The sequence below is a fragment of the Ailuropoda melanoleuca genome, chromosome 4, assembly GCF_002007445.2.
Source record: "Ailuropoda melanoleuca isolate Jingjing chromosome 4, ASM200744v2, whole genome shotgun sequence".
Taxonomy (NCBI): domain Eukaryota; kingdom Metazoa; phylum Chordata; class Mammalia; order Carnivora; family Ursidae; genus Ailuropoda; species Ailuropoda melanoleuca.
The window spans coordinates 24,691,496-24,704,511 of record NC_048221.1 but is presented as its reverse complement, the minus strand read 5'-3'; the positions used below and the strand labels follow the sequence as shown (position 1 = coordinate 24,704,511).

Here is a 13,016-nt window from a genome sequence, read left to right as displayed (position 1 = left end):
TTTATTTCATTTTTAAAAGACTTTATTTTATTATTAATTTGCCAGAAAGAGTAAGACAGCACAAGCAGGGGGAGCTGCAGAGACAGAGGGAGAAGCAGGCTCCCCACTGAGCAGGGAGCCCAATGCGGGACTCGATCCCAGGACTCTGGGATCGTGACCTGAGCTGAAAGCAGATGCTTAACTCACTGAGCCACCCAGGAACCCTTAAAAGTATTTTTTAGTACAAAAATAGCAAATACTCATTAAAGAAAAATTTAGAATATACAGGAAAACAAGGAAGGGAAAATATTATACCAACTTCTCTGGTATTATTAAGATAACAAACCACAAGATTTGATTTAGTTTCCTTTTAAATCTTTCTTTAGCACAAATAGTGCAACTTAAAAATAGCACTGATTCACATAATCTTCACTTACACTTTTAATTAGGTTCATTTTTTTTCAATTATTACATAGAATATGGCCACAGATTTGTGTTGATAAAGAATCACTGTGAGAAATAACTGTGTAAAGTATTAAGAACTTACCATTACTAGCAATCTGAAACACTTCCTTTAATGTCAGTATTTCTGGAAAAGTTCAAGAATAATTTCAAGTTAGCATATTTATGAAATATCTAAAATTTTGTTTAGAAAACAATAACTACCATTTAAGCTATAACTTAAATTCCAAATAATATTTCATACTTCAACATTCAAAGTGAAAAAGTTATTCTGTGTTTCAGCTAGTCTATGGAACATTGACTATTCTTAGTAACAGTCACAACACCAGATCTACCTGCCACAAATTAGTAATATGACACAAAACAAATTTTAAAATCACTGCAAATTCTAAGATATGCAAATATTCTGACTTAGTACCAGGATCCAACTCATTAATTCATTTTTTGATACTGACTCTAGTTAAGTTCAAATGCTGAATTTGAGAAAAAAGAATAATTAGTAAGATATGACATCCAGACAGAGAAAAGGAAAAAAGGGAACTTGTTTCTTGACCTTGGAAATGACCATTCTTGAGGATTAACACCATAAATATTAACTCCATTTCTAAAATACATTTGTCTTTATTCCATGCATGATTTGAATACCATCCACTGACACATTAGTTCAATGTTTTTATTCTCTCTACGTATTCAGTAAATAAGTCCATATGACTGAGACTATAAATTATGAGAAAGCAGAGCCAATTCTATAAAACTTTCATTTTATCACCTAATAATCCTAATTCCCTTTTGGGAAAAAAAAATCCACCACAAACTACTAAGTCATGGGTTGCCAGATGTGCCAGTACCCCTACCTCCCACCACTGTAGTCCCTAAACACACCTGTGCCACTGTCACAGGTCAGGCCTCGGCCACAGCTCACTGGGCTCGCACAACTTCCTAATCCGCTTTCCTGGACATCAAATCCACTCTATCCCAACCTCCAAAACCAAAAGAATTGGGTCTCTTCTTCAAGGCCTCCATTGACTTCTCTTTGCTTATAAACTCAAGACCAACATCTTTAGCATAATTTACTTCCAGATTTGTCTGTCACACCCCAACACATCCAACACTGCAGCCACATGGAGTTTCTCATCAACCACAAAACAAGATGTGTATTTCTATAACCCATACCTTTGTGCTTTCTAGTCCCTCTAATAGAACAATGACTATTCTCCTGGCAAATGCCTCTTCACTGTTCAATGTTCATGTCACATCCTTGGTGATGCCTTTCTGACACCCTCCTCTGAGCCCTCATAGTACCTTGCTCATTCCCTAATTATAACAGAATATCCTAATTACTATTTTACCCACCTCCTTCTCTAGGCTTTCTCGAGAGAAGTAACACTGTATTCACATCAGTATTCTTCTGTATCTAGTTTAACATCTAGCAGATGCTCCTATAAATATCTAGTGACACATTAAAGTGGTACAAGCTGTAGTCAGAAATGGCTAAGGTATACAGCAAAATGCACTTTACAACTATTGATCTGATGGCTAATGGAAGTAAACATAAACTTGACTTCATTACCTTTTAGATCTCTTTCTTTAAACTGGGTAATGGGAAACATCATGGCATCAGCAAGCTGAGTTGAAAGTACTGCATGACAAGAGCTAAGCTAGTAAAAGGAACACCAAAAAGGCTGAATAAATAACTATACAGAGACATTTAGCCAGTGTTATGTAAATTAAACAAAATCTAATAAACAGTAATTGATACATTTTACATAAGAGAACACTCAAAATTATGTGATATACTATAAAATATATAGTAAAAAAAAATCCATTTAAAACTCTTAAAAAACAGCGGATAACCTAGGATTTGGCAATGGTTTCTTACATATGACACCAAAAGCACAAGCAACAAAAGAAAATATAAACTGGACTTCATCAAAATTAAAACCTCTGTGCAAAGGATGTACCAAGAAAGTAAAAACACAACCTGCAGAAAGGGAGAAAATATTTGCCAATCACATATATGATAAAGAACTTGTATCTAGAATAAGTAAGTCTTAAACTCAGTAATAAAAGATAAACCACCCAAATGAAAAATGGGCAAAGTACTGAAAAAAGTACACCCCACCCCCCCAACCCAGAGTGCCGCCATCAGCAGTTTCAGTTACCCACGGTCAACTGCAGTCCGGAGGCAGATGCTGCTCCTTCGGACATAGTGTCAGAAGGCCAATAGGAGCCTAACACTCCATCACAGAGCCTCCGGCGTTCACCTCACCGCATCTCAGCATGCAGGCATTTTATCATCTCGCATCATCACAAGAAGGGTGAGTACAGCACAGTAAGATATTTTGAGAGACAGAGACACACACACACCACATTCACAGAACTTTCATTATGGTATAATGTTATAATTTTATTTTATTAGTAGTTATTCTCTCATTTTGTTAATCTTTCTGTGCTTAATTTGTAAAATAATCTTTATTGGATGTATGTATATATAGGGAAACACATAATATATACAGGTTCAGTACTATCCATGGTTTCAGGCAACTACTGAGGGGTCGAATGTATCCCCCATGGATGGGGAGGGGGTACTGTCATAGACATTTCTTCAAAGATATAACAAATGGCCAATTAAGCATAGAAAAAGGTGCTCAACGTCATTAGTCACCAGGAAAACGCACATAAAAACTACGATGATATGCCACTTCATACCTGCTTAAATGGTTGTAATAAAAATATAAATGAAAATAGTAAGTGTTGGTGAAGATGTGGAGAAACTGGAACCCTACATTACTGGTGGGAATGTAAAAGTGTGCAGGACCTGTGGAAAACAGTCTGGCTCAAAAAGCTAAACATAAAATTACCATATGACCCAGCAATCCCACTCCTGATTATATACCCAAAAGAACTGAGTATTGGTGTTCAAGAAAAAAAATAATAAATAAAACAAAAACTTGTACACAAATCCTCACTGTAGCACTATTCCCACCAGCCAAAAGGTAGAAAACAACTCAAATGCCCATCAACTATCAATAGATAAATAAAAAGTGGTATACTCATACAATGGAATTTCATTTACCCAAAAAAAGAATGAAATTCTAATACACGCTGCAACACAGATAAACCTTGAAAACATTATGCTAAAGAAGACGGACACAAAAATCCACAAATTGTGTAAGTCCATTTATATGAAATATCCAACAGGCAAATCCATATAGATAGAAAGTAGATTTGTGGTTGCCAGGAGCTGAAGGGAGGGGACGTGGGGAGTGACTGCTTAATGGGCATAGGATTTCCTTTGGGATGATGATGAAAATGTTCTGGAACATCACTGGTGATGGTTGCACAACATTGTGAGTGTATAAATGTAACCAGGGAGACATTTTATGTTATGTATATTTTAGTACAATAAAAATATTCCATTTTCTATAATACAAATACAAATATTGTGACAATATTTTGCTACTGTGAGTTATTAAAATATTTCAAAAAATTACTTTTTCAGTTAGGGGACTAGAAAAGACAACTATCTAATGGTTCATGTGAAAGAAAGAGCTTTCATTGCACTAGCTGAGAACAGTAATGGACTCCCCAAACAGCTTCACCACCCTTCTTCCTCCTAGCAACATTTCACCATTCAGTTTATTAATCCTTCCATCCCAGACAGCCAATATCAGCCCTTAATTTCTCTAACCAGTCATCAGAACAAATCATTAAAAAAAGACCTGAAACTTAGCTATATCTCATAGTTTAACTCTTCCCTCCCTGCCTACATCAAATAAAATGGTGACAGGCTGAATGACATGGACTGGGAGGAGAGAGAGCAGATCTCTATGTTTATCCCCAAAAACAATTTGTTTTAATCAAAGTACTATTTTTATAAGACAGCCACTGAGATATGAGACAGACACTAACTAATATAAAAATTAAGGTCCTTCTTTAAAATAGTAACCTTTTATTATAGAGATTTGCTCATATAATCATAATAATACAATTTCCCAATAAAAGCTAAACAACTTGAATAACTTAATTATAAGACCACTTACTCAAGCAAAATAAGCACTTACCTCATCTATAACTTTTGAAAACTGTTGCAAAGTAGAGCTCATAACTTCATCATCACCCCCCAATGGAAAACGCTGAAAAATAAGAAAACAGAGATGAGGTAAAGGTCCAGTGCTATATGTCTTCTGTGAAAGATGTTATAATTTACATTGTAAAAAACAGCTGACCCTCAGAACACATCGGAGTTAGAAGTGCTGACCCCCACATATAACTTTTAACTTCCCCAAATTTAACTACTAATAGACTACTGTTGACGGGAGCCTTATCAGTAATGTAAACAGTTGATTAATACATATTTTATATATTACACGTATTATGTACTGTATTTTCATAATCTTTTAGAGAAAAAAGTTAAGAAAATCATAAGAAAAAATAAATTTACTGTACTGTATCCAAAAAATCCATGAATAAGTGGACCCATGCAGTTCAAACCCATGATGTTGTTTAAGGGTTGACTGAAACTTTAAAAAAACTTTCAAAATTTTGAATAAGCTCTAAAAATGTCACTTAATAAGAGTGTAATTCGTATAGTTATAAACACTACTTAAAATGTTTGTTAAGCAACTAATTAATGTAGTACATATGAACGCACACCATACTAAGAGTTCAAAGACTTGTTTAGCTCCAATTCCTCCAATTACCAGCTACATAATGAGTAAGCCTCAGTGTCTTCATTTGTAAAAAGAAGATTAGTCAATTAACTTCTACCTAATTTTAATTAAAATTAACTATAATGGAATTTCAACAGCCTATCAAAATTACTTTCTATGAATTCAAAAAAGCTTAGGATTCTTGATGAGAAATTCTATTTATACAGATACTGTATCACTGCATATTTTAAGTTATGCATTTAAAATTTTCATGTACAATACCTGTTTTTCATATTCCTTTAAAAGTTTTGAAGTCAGGTGTGTTGCTGCACTTAATTCATTCTGTGGGGGGAAAATCAGCATTCAAATTAACACAATATTACTGATTAAGACAAAGTTTTAGTTGAAGATACCTATGCCACTTTTGTTTTTCACTTAACATAAATACTATACAACATGTTCTCTAAACCCCTGATTAAATCACTGGAAAGGGAACTACCATTAAAACACTTTAAAGGGAAACTCAAACCATGAAATAGATACCATCAAGGAATTCAGCAGTGTTCTAGGTGTACTTTTTTTTTAGCTAATAAAAACTCAGCATTAAATATTGATAAAGCTTTAAAGCTAGAAGTAAACTGTACATAAACTTAGCAAAATCTTAAGAGATTCTACATTAATGACAAATTATTCCTCTCTTTAGATACTGAAACTATACCAATGCATTTATTTAATAACATACAACCAAAATATGGTTAGTCTGGTCATATAACACAGCAACATAACCATATGAAGGAAATATTTTCAAGTTTTTTTTTTTTTCAGTGATGAATATAATGACAAATGTAACATTTCTTTTACATAATAATCTCTGTGGTCAGGAATCAAATCTTGAGAGACCAATTACAAGGAAAAAAAATTAAAAACTATCACAGCAACTTTTTAATTCATTTTTTTAAAGATTTTACTTATTTACGGAGAGAGAAAGTATACATGCACATGAACTGGGGGAAGAGCAGAGGAAGAGAAAGAATCCCGAGCAGACTCTAAGCTGAGGACAGAGCCTGATGCAGGGGCTTGACCTCACGACTCTGAGATCAAAACCTGAGCCAAAATCAAGAGCTGGACCCTTAACTGACTAAGCCACCCAGGGGGCCCCTCACAGCAACTTTTTAGTACATAATGAAAATGTTAGCCCAGAAAGGAGATAAAATGAGAAGGGAAAAAATTGTATACCTAATTAATCCCAAAGAAAGCTTATCACAGAACCCAAGTTGCTGTTAAGGCTTATAATTAAGTTACATAAACAGAGCCTCAAATCTTAAGCCTGCTCAACAACAAAAAAATCTAGTCATCTTCTTCTTAAATTCACTTCCCAGTACCCAGAGTTACATCTAATTTTTATTATCTGTGTGTCACTAAACAAACTACTTCCAAATCCTTTACTCAAAAAGGGTGAAGTGTTCCATAAGATTAAAAGCACAATTAGGGAAAACACTGGTGACAATATGGGGTTTTCAGTCAAATCTTAGGCAAAGATCACAATCAGTTTCAGTAAGAAAGCTCTTACTGTGTTTGGGTAGAAAGGGGAAAATGCTTCAATCTTTCTCTATTGTAGAGCTACAAACTACACACTAGTAATTGGAATGTGAGCTCTCATACGAAATACTTAAAAGTTCATGCATCCACTCAACAAATATGACTATGAGCCCAGCACAGGGCTAGGCACCAGTAAACAAGGCAGATACTAGCCATATCTGTCCTCACGGGCTTCAAGAGTCATTTCAAAAAAAGCAGTCAGCCTTTAGGTTTTTACCTGTGCGTCATAAATCCGATGCATAGCTTGATACAACTGGTTCATATAGTTGGAAATAGCTGTAGCATCTTCTTCAAATACACCCAGTAAAGACCTTGTCTGTATAAAATAAAAGCAGTAAGTTTACATTAACCATTATATAAATCAAATAGAAAATTATTTTCTAAAGGAAGGAAAAATCTTAGGATATTGGAGCTCTAATAATTCTGAGTTTTAACCTATTTTCTCTCTTTTGATAGTAATGCCAAGACTTTGGGGTTCTTTGTTCTCAATTTCACTTCACTAAAATGGAGGGATTTTCCAACTACATCACACAAAATTTATTTTTTTTATGGGGGGGGGGCAGAGGGAGAGAGAGAATCTCAAGGAGGCTCCACGCCCGGCGCAGCTCCATCCCACAACCCTGAGATCATGACCTAACCCAAAATCAAGAGTTGGACGCTTAACTGACTGAGCCACCCAGGCACCCGCATCTCATAAACTTTAAAAGGAACAACAAAGATACACTTTTATGAATTAAAAAGTCTGTAATTAAGAACAAATCAACAAAAGTGTCCAAGCCTAAATTAACAGTATTCCATGTATAAATATTTTAAAGGACTTATTTCAGGATAACTCAATATTCTTTCTCTTTTTCCATGGTCTCTTCTGGTAGTGCCAAACCCCTCCCCACCCCAAAATACCATAGTATCCCCAAAATAACATAGTACCCATCCCCACCATGGCCTAGTAAACACTAACTTGGATTTTATGACTACAGATTTTGAGGTTCTTTTTTTTCTTCTTCTTTATACTTAACTATATTGTTAGGCACTTTTTTTTTTTTAACACAATAAGCATTTCCCCCTTTATTTTAAGGGGAAAATCTGTAAGTAAATGTTAAGACTGTCAATAAAAAGGATCAGAGATAAGGAAACTCAGCATATCAAGGCAAACATACTCACCTTTTCATACCACAAAGGCAAAGAAAGAATTAAAATACCAACAACTATTGAAATAACTGCAGTTTAAAATCTAAAAGATGACCTTATATTTTTATTCTACAAATAGTTCATTCCTAGAAGGCAGTTAAAAAAAAAAAAAAACTTATTCCTTAGCTTCCTATTTTCAGAAAAGGAAGCTAAGTCAACATGGTTTAAAAAAGGGGGGGGGTGCACAAAACCATTATGTCTGTATATGAAATCCATGCTGTCAGTCCTCTATTTCCCCATGTGCCAGAGATTTAGATCTGACAGAATCTTTTCATTCTTTAGCTCTGTGGCCCCCTATTTTAAGATGTAAAAAAAGAAAAAAAATCAAGAAACCTTGTTTGACTAGTGCCATTTTTAAGAAAAAATCTGCCATTTCATTTTTTGTTTCCCCAAAATTACTATTCTAATTCAAGGAATTACATATTTATGTAGATTTAAATTAAAAAGATCTCCTTAGCCCCAGTGTTAAAAAGGGTTCCCTATTTAAAACTAATAATATCTAGTTAGCAACTTGTAAAAGTACATCAATATGGTAACATTTCATTGAAATATAATGGCATCCACTGTAAACTGCACCATTTTTTTTAAAAGATTTATTTGAGGGGCGCCTGGGTGGCTCAGTCGTTAAGTGCCTGCCTTCGGCTCAGGGCGTGATCCCAGGGTCCTGGGATCCCTCTCCGCTGGGAGCCTGCTTCTTCCTCTCCCACTCCCCCTGCTGTGTTCCCTCTCTCGCTGGCTCTCTCTCTGTCACATAAATAAATAAATAAATAAATCTTAAAAAAAAAAAAAAGATTTGAGAGAGTGTGCACGAGTGGGAGGAGGGGCAGAGGGAGAGACTCTTCAAGCGACTTCCCCGCTAAGCCTGATAGAGAACTGGATCCCACAACCCGTAAGATCATGACCTGAGCCAAAACCAAGAGTCAGATGCTTCATTAGATGCTTAACTGACTGAGCCACCCAGGCACCCACTGCACCATTTTTAAATACTACTAAAACAAAACAGTGCCAACAATTAAGCTATGATTTGAGGTTTTCTAATTAATGTCTTGCAATTTTGACTTTATATTTGTGGAAATGAACCTCTAGACAGAATTTTGTATACAGCTCCTATGAACACAAAAGGAAAACACAAACAGCATAAATTTAATATAACCCTAACATTTCTTCAGAGTTCAATTCTTGTGAGTCACTTTTGGACATAAGAATCATCAATATCCATGTTTTCTCATCCAACATTACTCTGTGCCATGGGGGGTGACAAATATTTCCTAGAAGTGTTCCACTTCTGTCTCCAGTATTTTCTTCCAAACCACTGATACCCATTCAGCAAATTTTGATGGTGGCACTTGGCTTCATCCCAGGAGTCAAAGGAATATCTTCAGACAACAAAGAGGACTGATGGTCTGTCAAGTGGTTGTTAAACTGAGTTGTTGAATGCTGAAAGGCTGCACTTGACCAGTAATGCCACTAGGAGAAAACCACGTGTGCACATTTGCAACCAATTACAAATAAATCATCAACTGTATAGGGGGCATCTATCTCGATATCAGACATGTTAAGATGTGGGGGGAAAATATGTCTCACAATCTGTGAGTATTCCTTATTATATCAAAGAAAGAAGTCTCCAGTTGGGATTAGAGTTTTATCTTCACAATTCTAGCATTGATGAATCACTGATATTTATCTACACATAAAATCAATTATTTAAAAGATCATATATCTGTTCTTATTAACCAGCAAGTTTCATTTTGCTCCAGATTTTCAAAACAATATATAAGTATGGACAAGACATCTAGTGTAGCCTTAAAGATTTCCTGTCTCAATAAATAAGATCTTTTTTTTTTTTTTAAAGATTTTATTTATTTATTCAACAGAGATAGAGACAGCCAGCGAGAGAGGGAACACAAGCAGGGGGAATGGGAGAGGAAGAAGCAGGCTCATAGCAGAGGAGCCTGACGTGGGGCTCGATCCCATAACGCCGGGATCACGCCCTGAGCCAAAGGCAGACGCTTTAACCGCTGTGCCACCCAGGCGCCCCAATAAATAAGATCTTTTGCAGAATGGGAGATAATTAAAGATATTTATGTCCAATCAACTAGATTTGAACTTGCAAATAGCCCTCTATTTTAATACTTACTAAAAATCAAAACTGCAATTTAGGATAGTCTTCCATCACTCCAGGCCCTAACTTTTTTACATAGCAACTGACAGGACACTTTTGATTAGGATCAAATGACCTAAATAAAAACTTATCTATATCAGGACCTTTAAAAGTTTTCATACCCTTTGTTATTCGACTTCTTGGACTCTATCCTAGATAAATAGTCCAAATGAGAACAAAAATTTATGCCCCAAAGCATTAACCTCAGTGCTATATATAAAAACAAAACTTGTGAAAAACTCTCAAAGTCCAACAGTAAGACAACTGTTAGGTCACTTAAGGAAATGCAGCTTTCAAATTTTTTTACTCAGAATTTAATATGTGAACATACTTACACTACAATGTTAAGTTAAAGCCGAATAAAAATTATTATGCACAATATAACTTCAAATATGTTAAAATATATAAGAGAAAACAAGGAAAAACAGGGTTTGCTGCTGGGTGCAGGATAGGTAACTGTTTCTGTACCTTCCTATTTTTCTGAAGCGCATAACTATGATTTTTATAATCAGGTACAAAAATAAAAACATTCACTATAACAGCTGAGATTCAGAGAAGTTGAGTGATTTTCCCTAAAGCAAGTGAAGTGGCAGTGAAGACTAAAACTCCATCCTGAATCCCAGAATCCCAGGCTTTCCATCCTACAACAAATTCTCCCTAAGTATTACTTCCAAGCATCTTCCCTTTTAAAATCTCATTTGTCCCAACTAATTTTTCCAAGTAAATATTACCTAGTTCAAATTACTATAGAAACTGAAAGACTATCAAGGTGGCTATTTTCATTAAAAATAACTATAAAACTGGGGTGCCTGGGTGGCTCAGTCGTTAAGCATCTGCCTTCAGCTCAGGTCATGATCCCAGGGTGCTGGGATCCAGCCCTGCATCAGGCTCCCCGCTCAGTGGGGAGCCTGCCTCTCCCTCTCCCACTGCTTGTGCTCCCTCTCTCCCTGTCTCTGTCAAATAAATAAATAAAATCTTAAAAAAATTACTGTAAAACTGATACTAATATGACATGTACTTGTAAAAAAACAAATGAATGCTCAAGTTGTAAACTAATTGTGTGAAAAGATCAAGAAATTAGTCTGATGAGTCAGATCATATCCTCCTCACAAGTCATGGCGAGGGCACCGTGCTACCCATTCTGGACTGTGTATAATCTTTATGGGCTATAAAACCAGGCCAGGTAAGAAAAGGTAAGGCAACCTACTGAGTCTTATATAATAGTAAGATGACAAAGTGCACCTGACCAACACATACCACAAAATTTTTACAAAACATCTGAAACAAATATAGCTTCTAACTTTGTACTACAGAAATCATGAAGAATTTTGAACTAGCTGGGGCGCTTGGGGCATCTGGGTGGCTCATTCATTAAGTGTCTGCCTTCGGCTCAGGGCGCGATCCCAGGGTCCTGGGATCCCTCTCCGCTGGGAGCCTGCTTCTTCCTCTCCCACTCCCCCTGCTCGTGTTCCCTCTCTCACTGTCTCTCTCTCTCTCTGTCAAATAAATAAATAAATAAATCTTAAAAAAAAAAAAAAAAAGAATTTGAACTAGCTATCCTGGCAGTCAAGATAAACCAAGATGTGGGTTTCTCTCTGTGTCAGTTTAGGCTGATAAGAGAACATTACAGCAAACAACTGGCTTGTGAAGATTACTTGCCACATGGGGAAAAAAATCAATTCCACAATCGGAGCCTGACTTCCACTGGGCAATTAAAATTGGCACAAAGTCATGGCAGACGTCACATAGGCCAGGGGCATCGAGCCCCTTCTTCCTCATCTTTTAGGGCCATATTAAGCTATTTAGGCACACATGAAATGTGTGCAATTGTAGTTCTGAATGAACACCATTTCCGAGGTAGCCAACCAGCAACATCGTCTTAAGTCGCTTAAAGTGTCGTGTAAAAGACAGGCTTAGGGATTATTTTTCTCAAGGTAAGTTACAGCGCTTATCAACATGTTTTTAATATAGTTCATTTAATGCTTCAATATTGAACACGTAACAAACTGTTGTTTCCCTAGACTGACTGAGGCTAGAGCAACCACACTAGCATTATCCCCCCCCCAAAGCACGAAACACGGGGCTTTTATTTTTATGAGTTTATTAGGGCCAAGTCTGCATCATCCCGCACAGCAGTCCTGGAGCCGCGAAGGCGCCTTGCATCACAAGCCGTGCACAGCTCGAGTGACAGCGAATAAAGTCGCGGCCACGACACTGGACACAGTCCTCGGGGAGGCTCGGAGGCACACGACGAGCTTCGCCGGTGACTCTCCACGCGGACAAATCAGCAGCCTTCCAGCATCTCCCGAAGAAAAACTACCCATTTCCTTCCCTAGCTTGCTCAGAAATCATGGAGTTAAGTCTACGGGGTTTTTTCTCCTTCAGCATTTCCTCCGAGGAGACCTTCGGGGAGGAAACCCCAGGACCGGAATTTATGACCTTACATGACGGCGATAAAAACTCACCTTTCGTCAAATATAAGGGAGCCCCGCGAACGTACGTGACCGCCGGGCCCACGAGCGAAGGCAGCGGAGGTTCGGTCGCCGCCCGCCGACGTCCCAAACCCCGCGCGTGCCTCTCGGCCCAGCCGTGCAGGCCCACGCGGGCCTCGGGCTGGCGGCCGGGCCGTGGCGGCTCGGGGCGCGGCCCGCGACGGGCGGGGACACTGGGCTACGGCTCCCACCTGGGCCGGGGCGGGCACCTGCGGCGGCCGCGGAGCCAGGCCTGGGGTCGGCCCGCCCTGCTTTTTCCCTCGCCTCGCACCGTCGCCCGCGCCTCACCTGCGGGCTGTCCTCCAGTGTCTCCTCGATGGGCAGCTTGTCGATTCCCGGCATCGTGGCGGAGAGAGGGCGGCGGCAGGAGACACGGCAGCCGCCCACAGCTCCCCGCGCCCGCCCGCCTGTAGCAGCTGACCCCGACCCGCCCTCTCTTACAGGCGCGGCCGCCGTCGCCGCCCGCGCCGCTCTCTCCAGGCG

At 38.1% G+C, this 13,016-nt stretch overlaps 1 protein-coding gene across 2 annotated transcripts in view; it reads right to left on the bottom strand.

Moving 5' to 3' along the window:
• Positions 1-13,015, bottom strand: part of APPL1 (adaptor protein, phosphotyrosine interacting with PH domain and leucine zipper 1) — a 34,539-nt gene extending 21,524 nt beyond the window's left edge. The window contains exons 1-6 of one of the 2 annotated variants that reach the window (XM_034658500.1): positions 12,822-13,015; positions 6,910-7,008; positions 5,376-5,435; positions 4,506-4,577; positions 2,012-2,099; positions 527-568 (exon numbers count right to left, since the gene is read on the bottom strand). In XM_034658500.1, coding sequence (XP_034514391.1) covers positions 527-568; positions 2,012-2,099; positions 4,506-4,577; positions 5,376-5,435; positions 6,910-7,008; positions 12,822-12,875 — 415 coding nt within the window. In that variant the 5' untranslated portion in view covers positions 12,876-13,015. Of the gene's footprint in view, positions 1-526; positions 569-2,011; positions 2,100-4,505; positions 4,578-5,375; positions 5,436-6,909; positions 7,009-12,506; positions 12,717-12,821 lie in introns of those variants that run through there. The other variant, XM_034658501.1, reaches the window with a different exon arrangement.
• Between the last annotated feature and the right edge of the window lies 1 nt (position 13,016).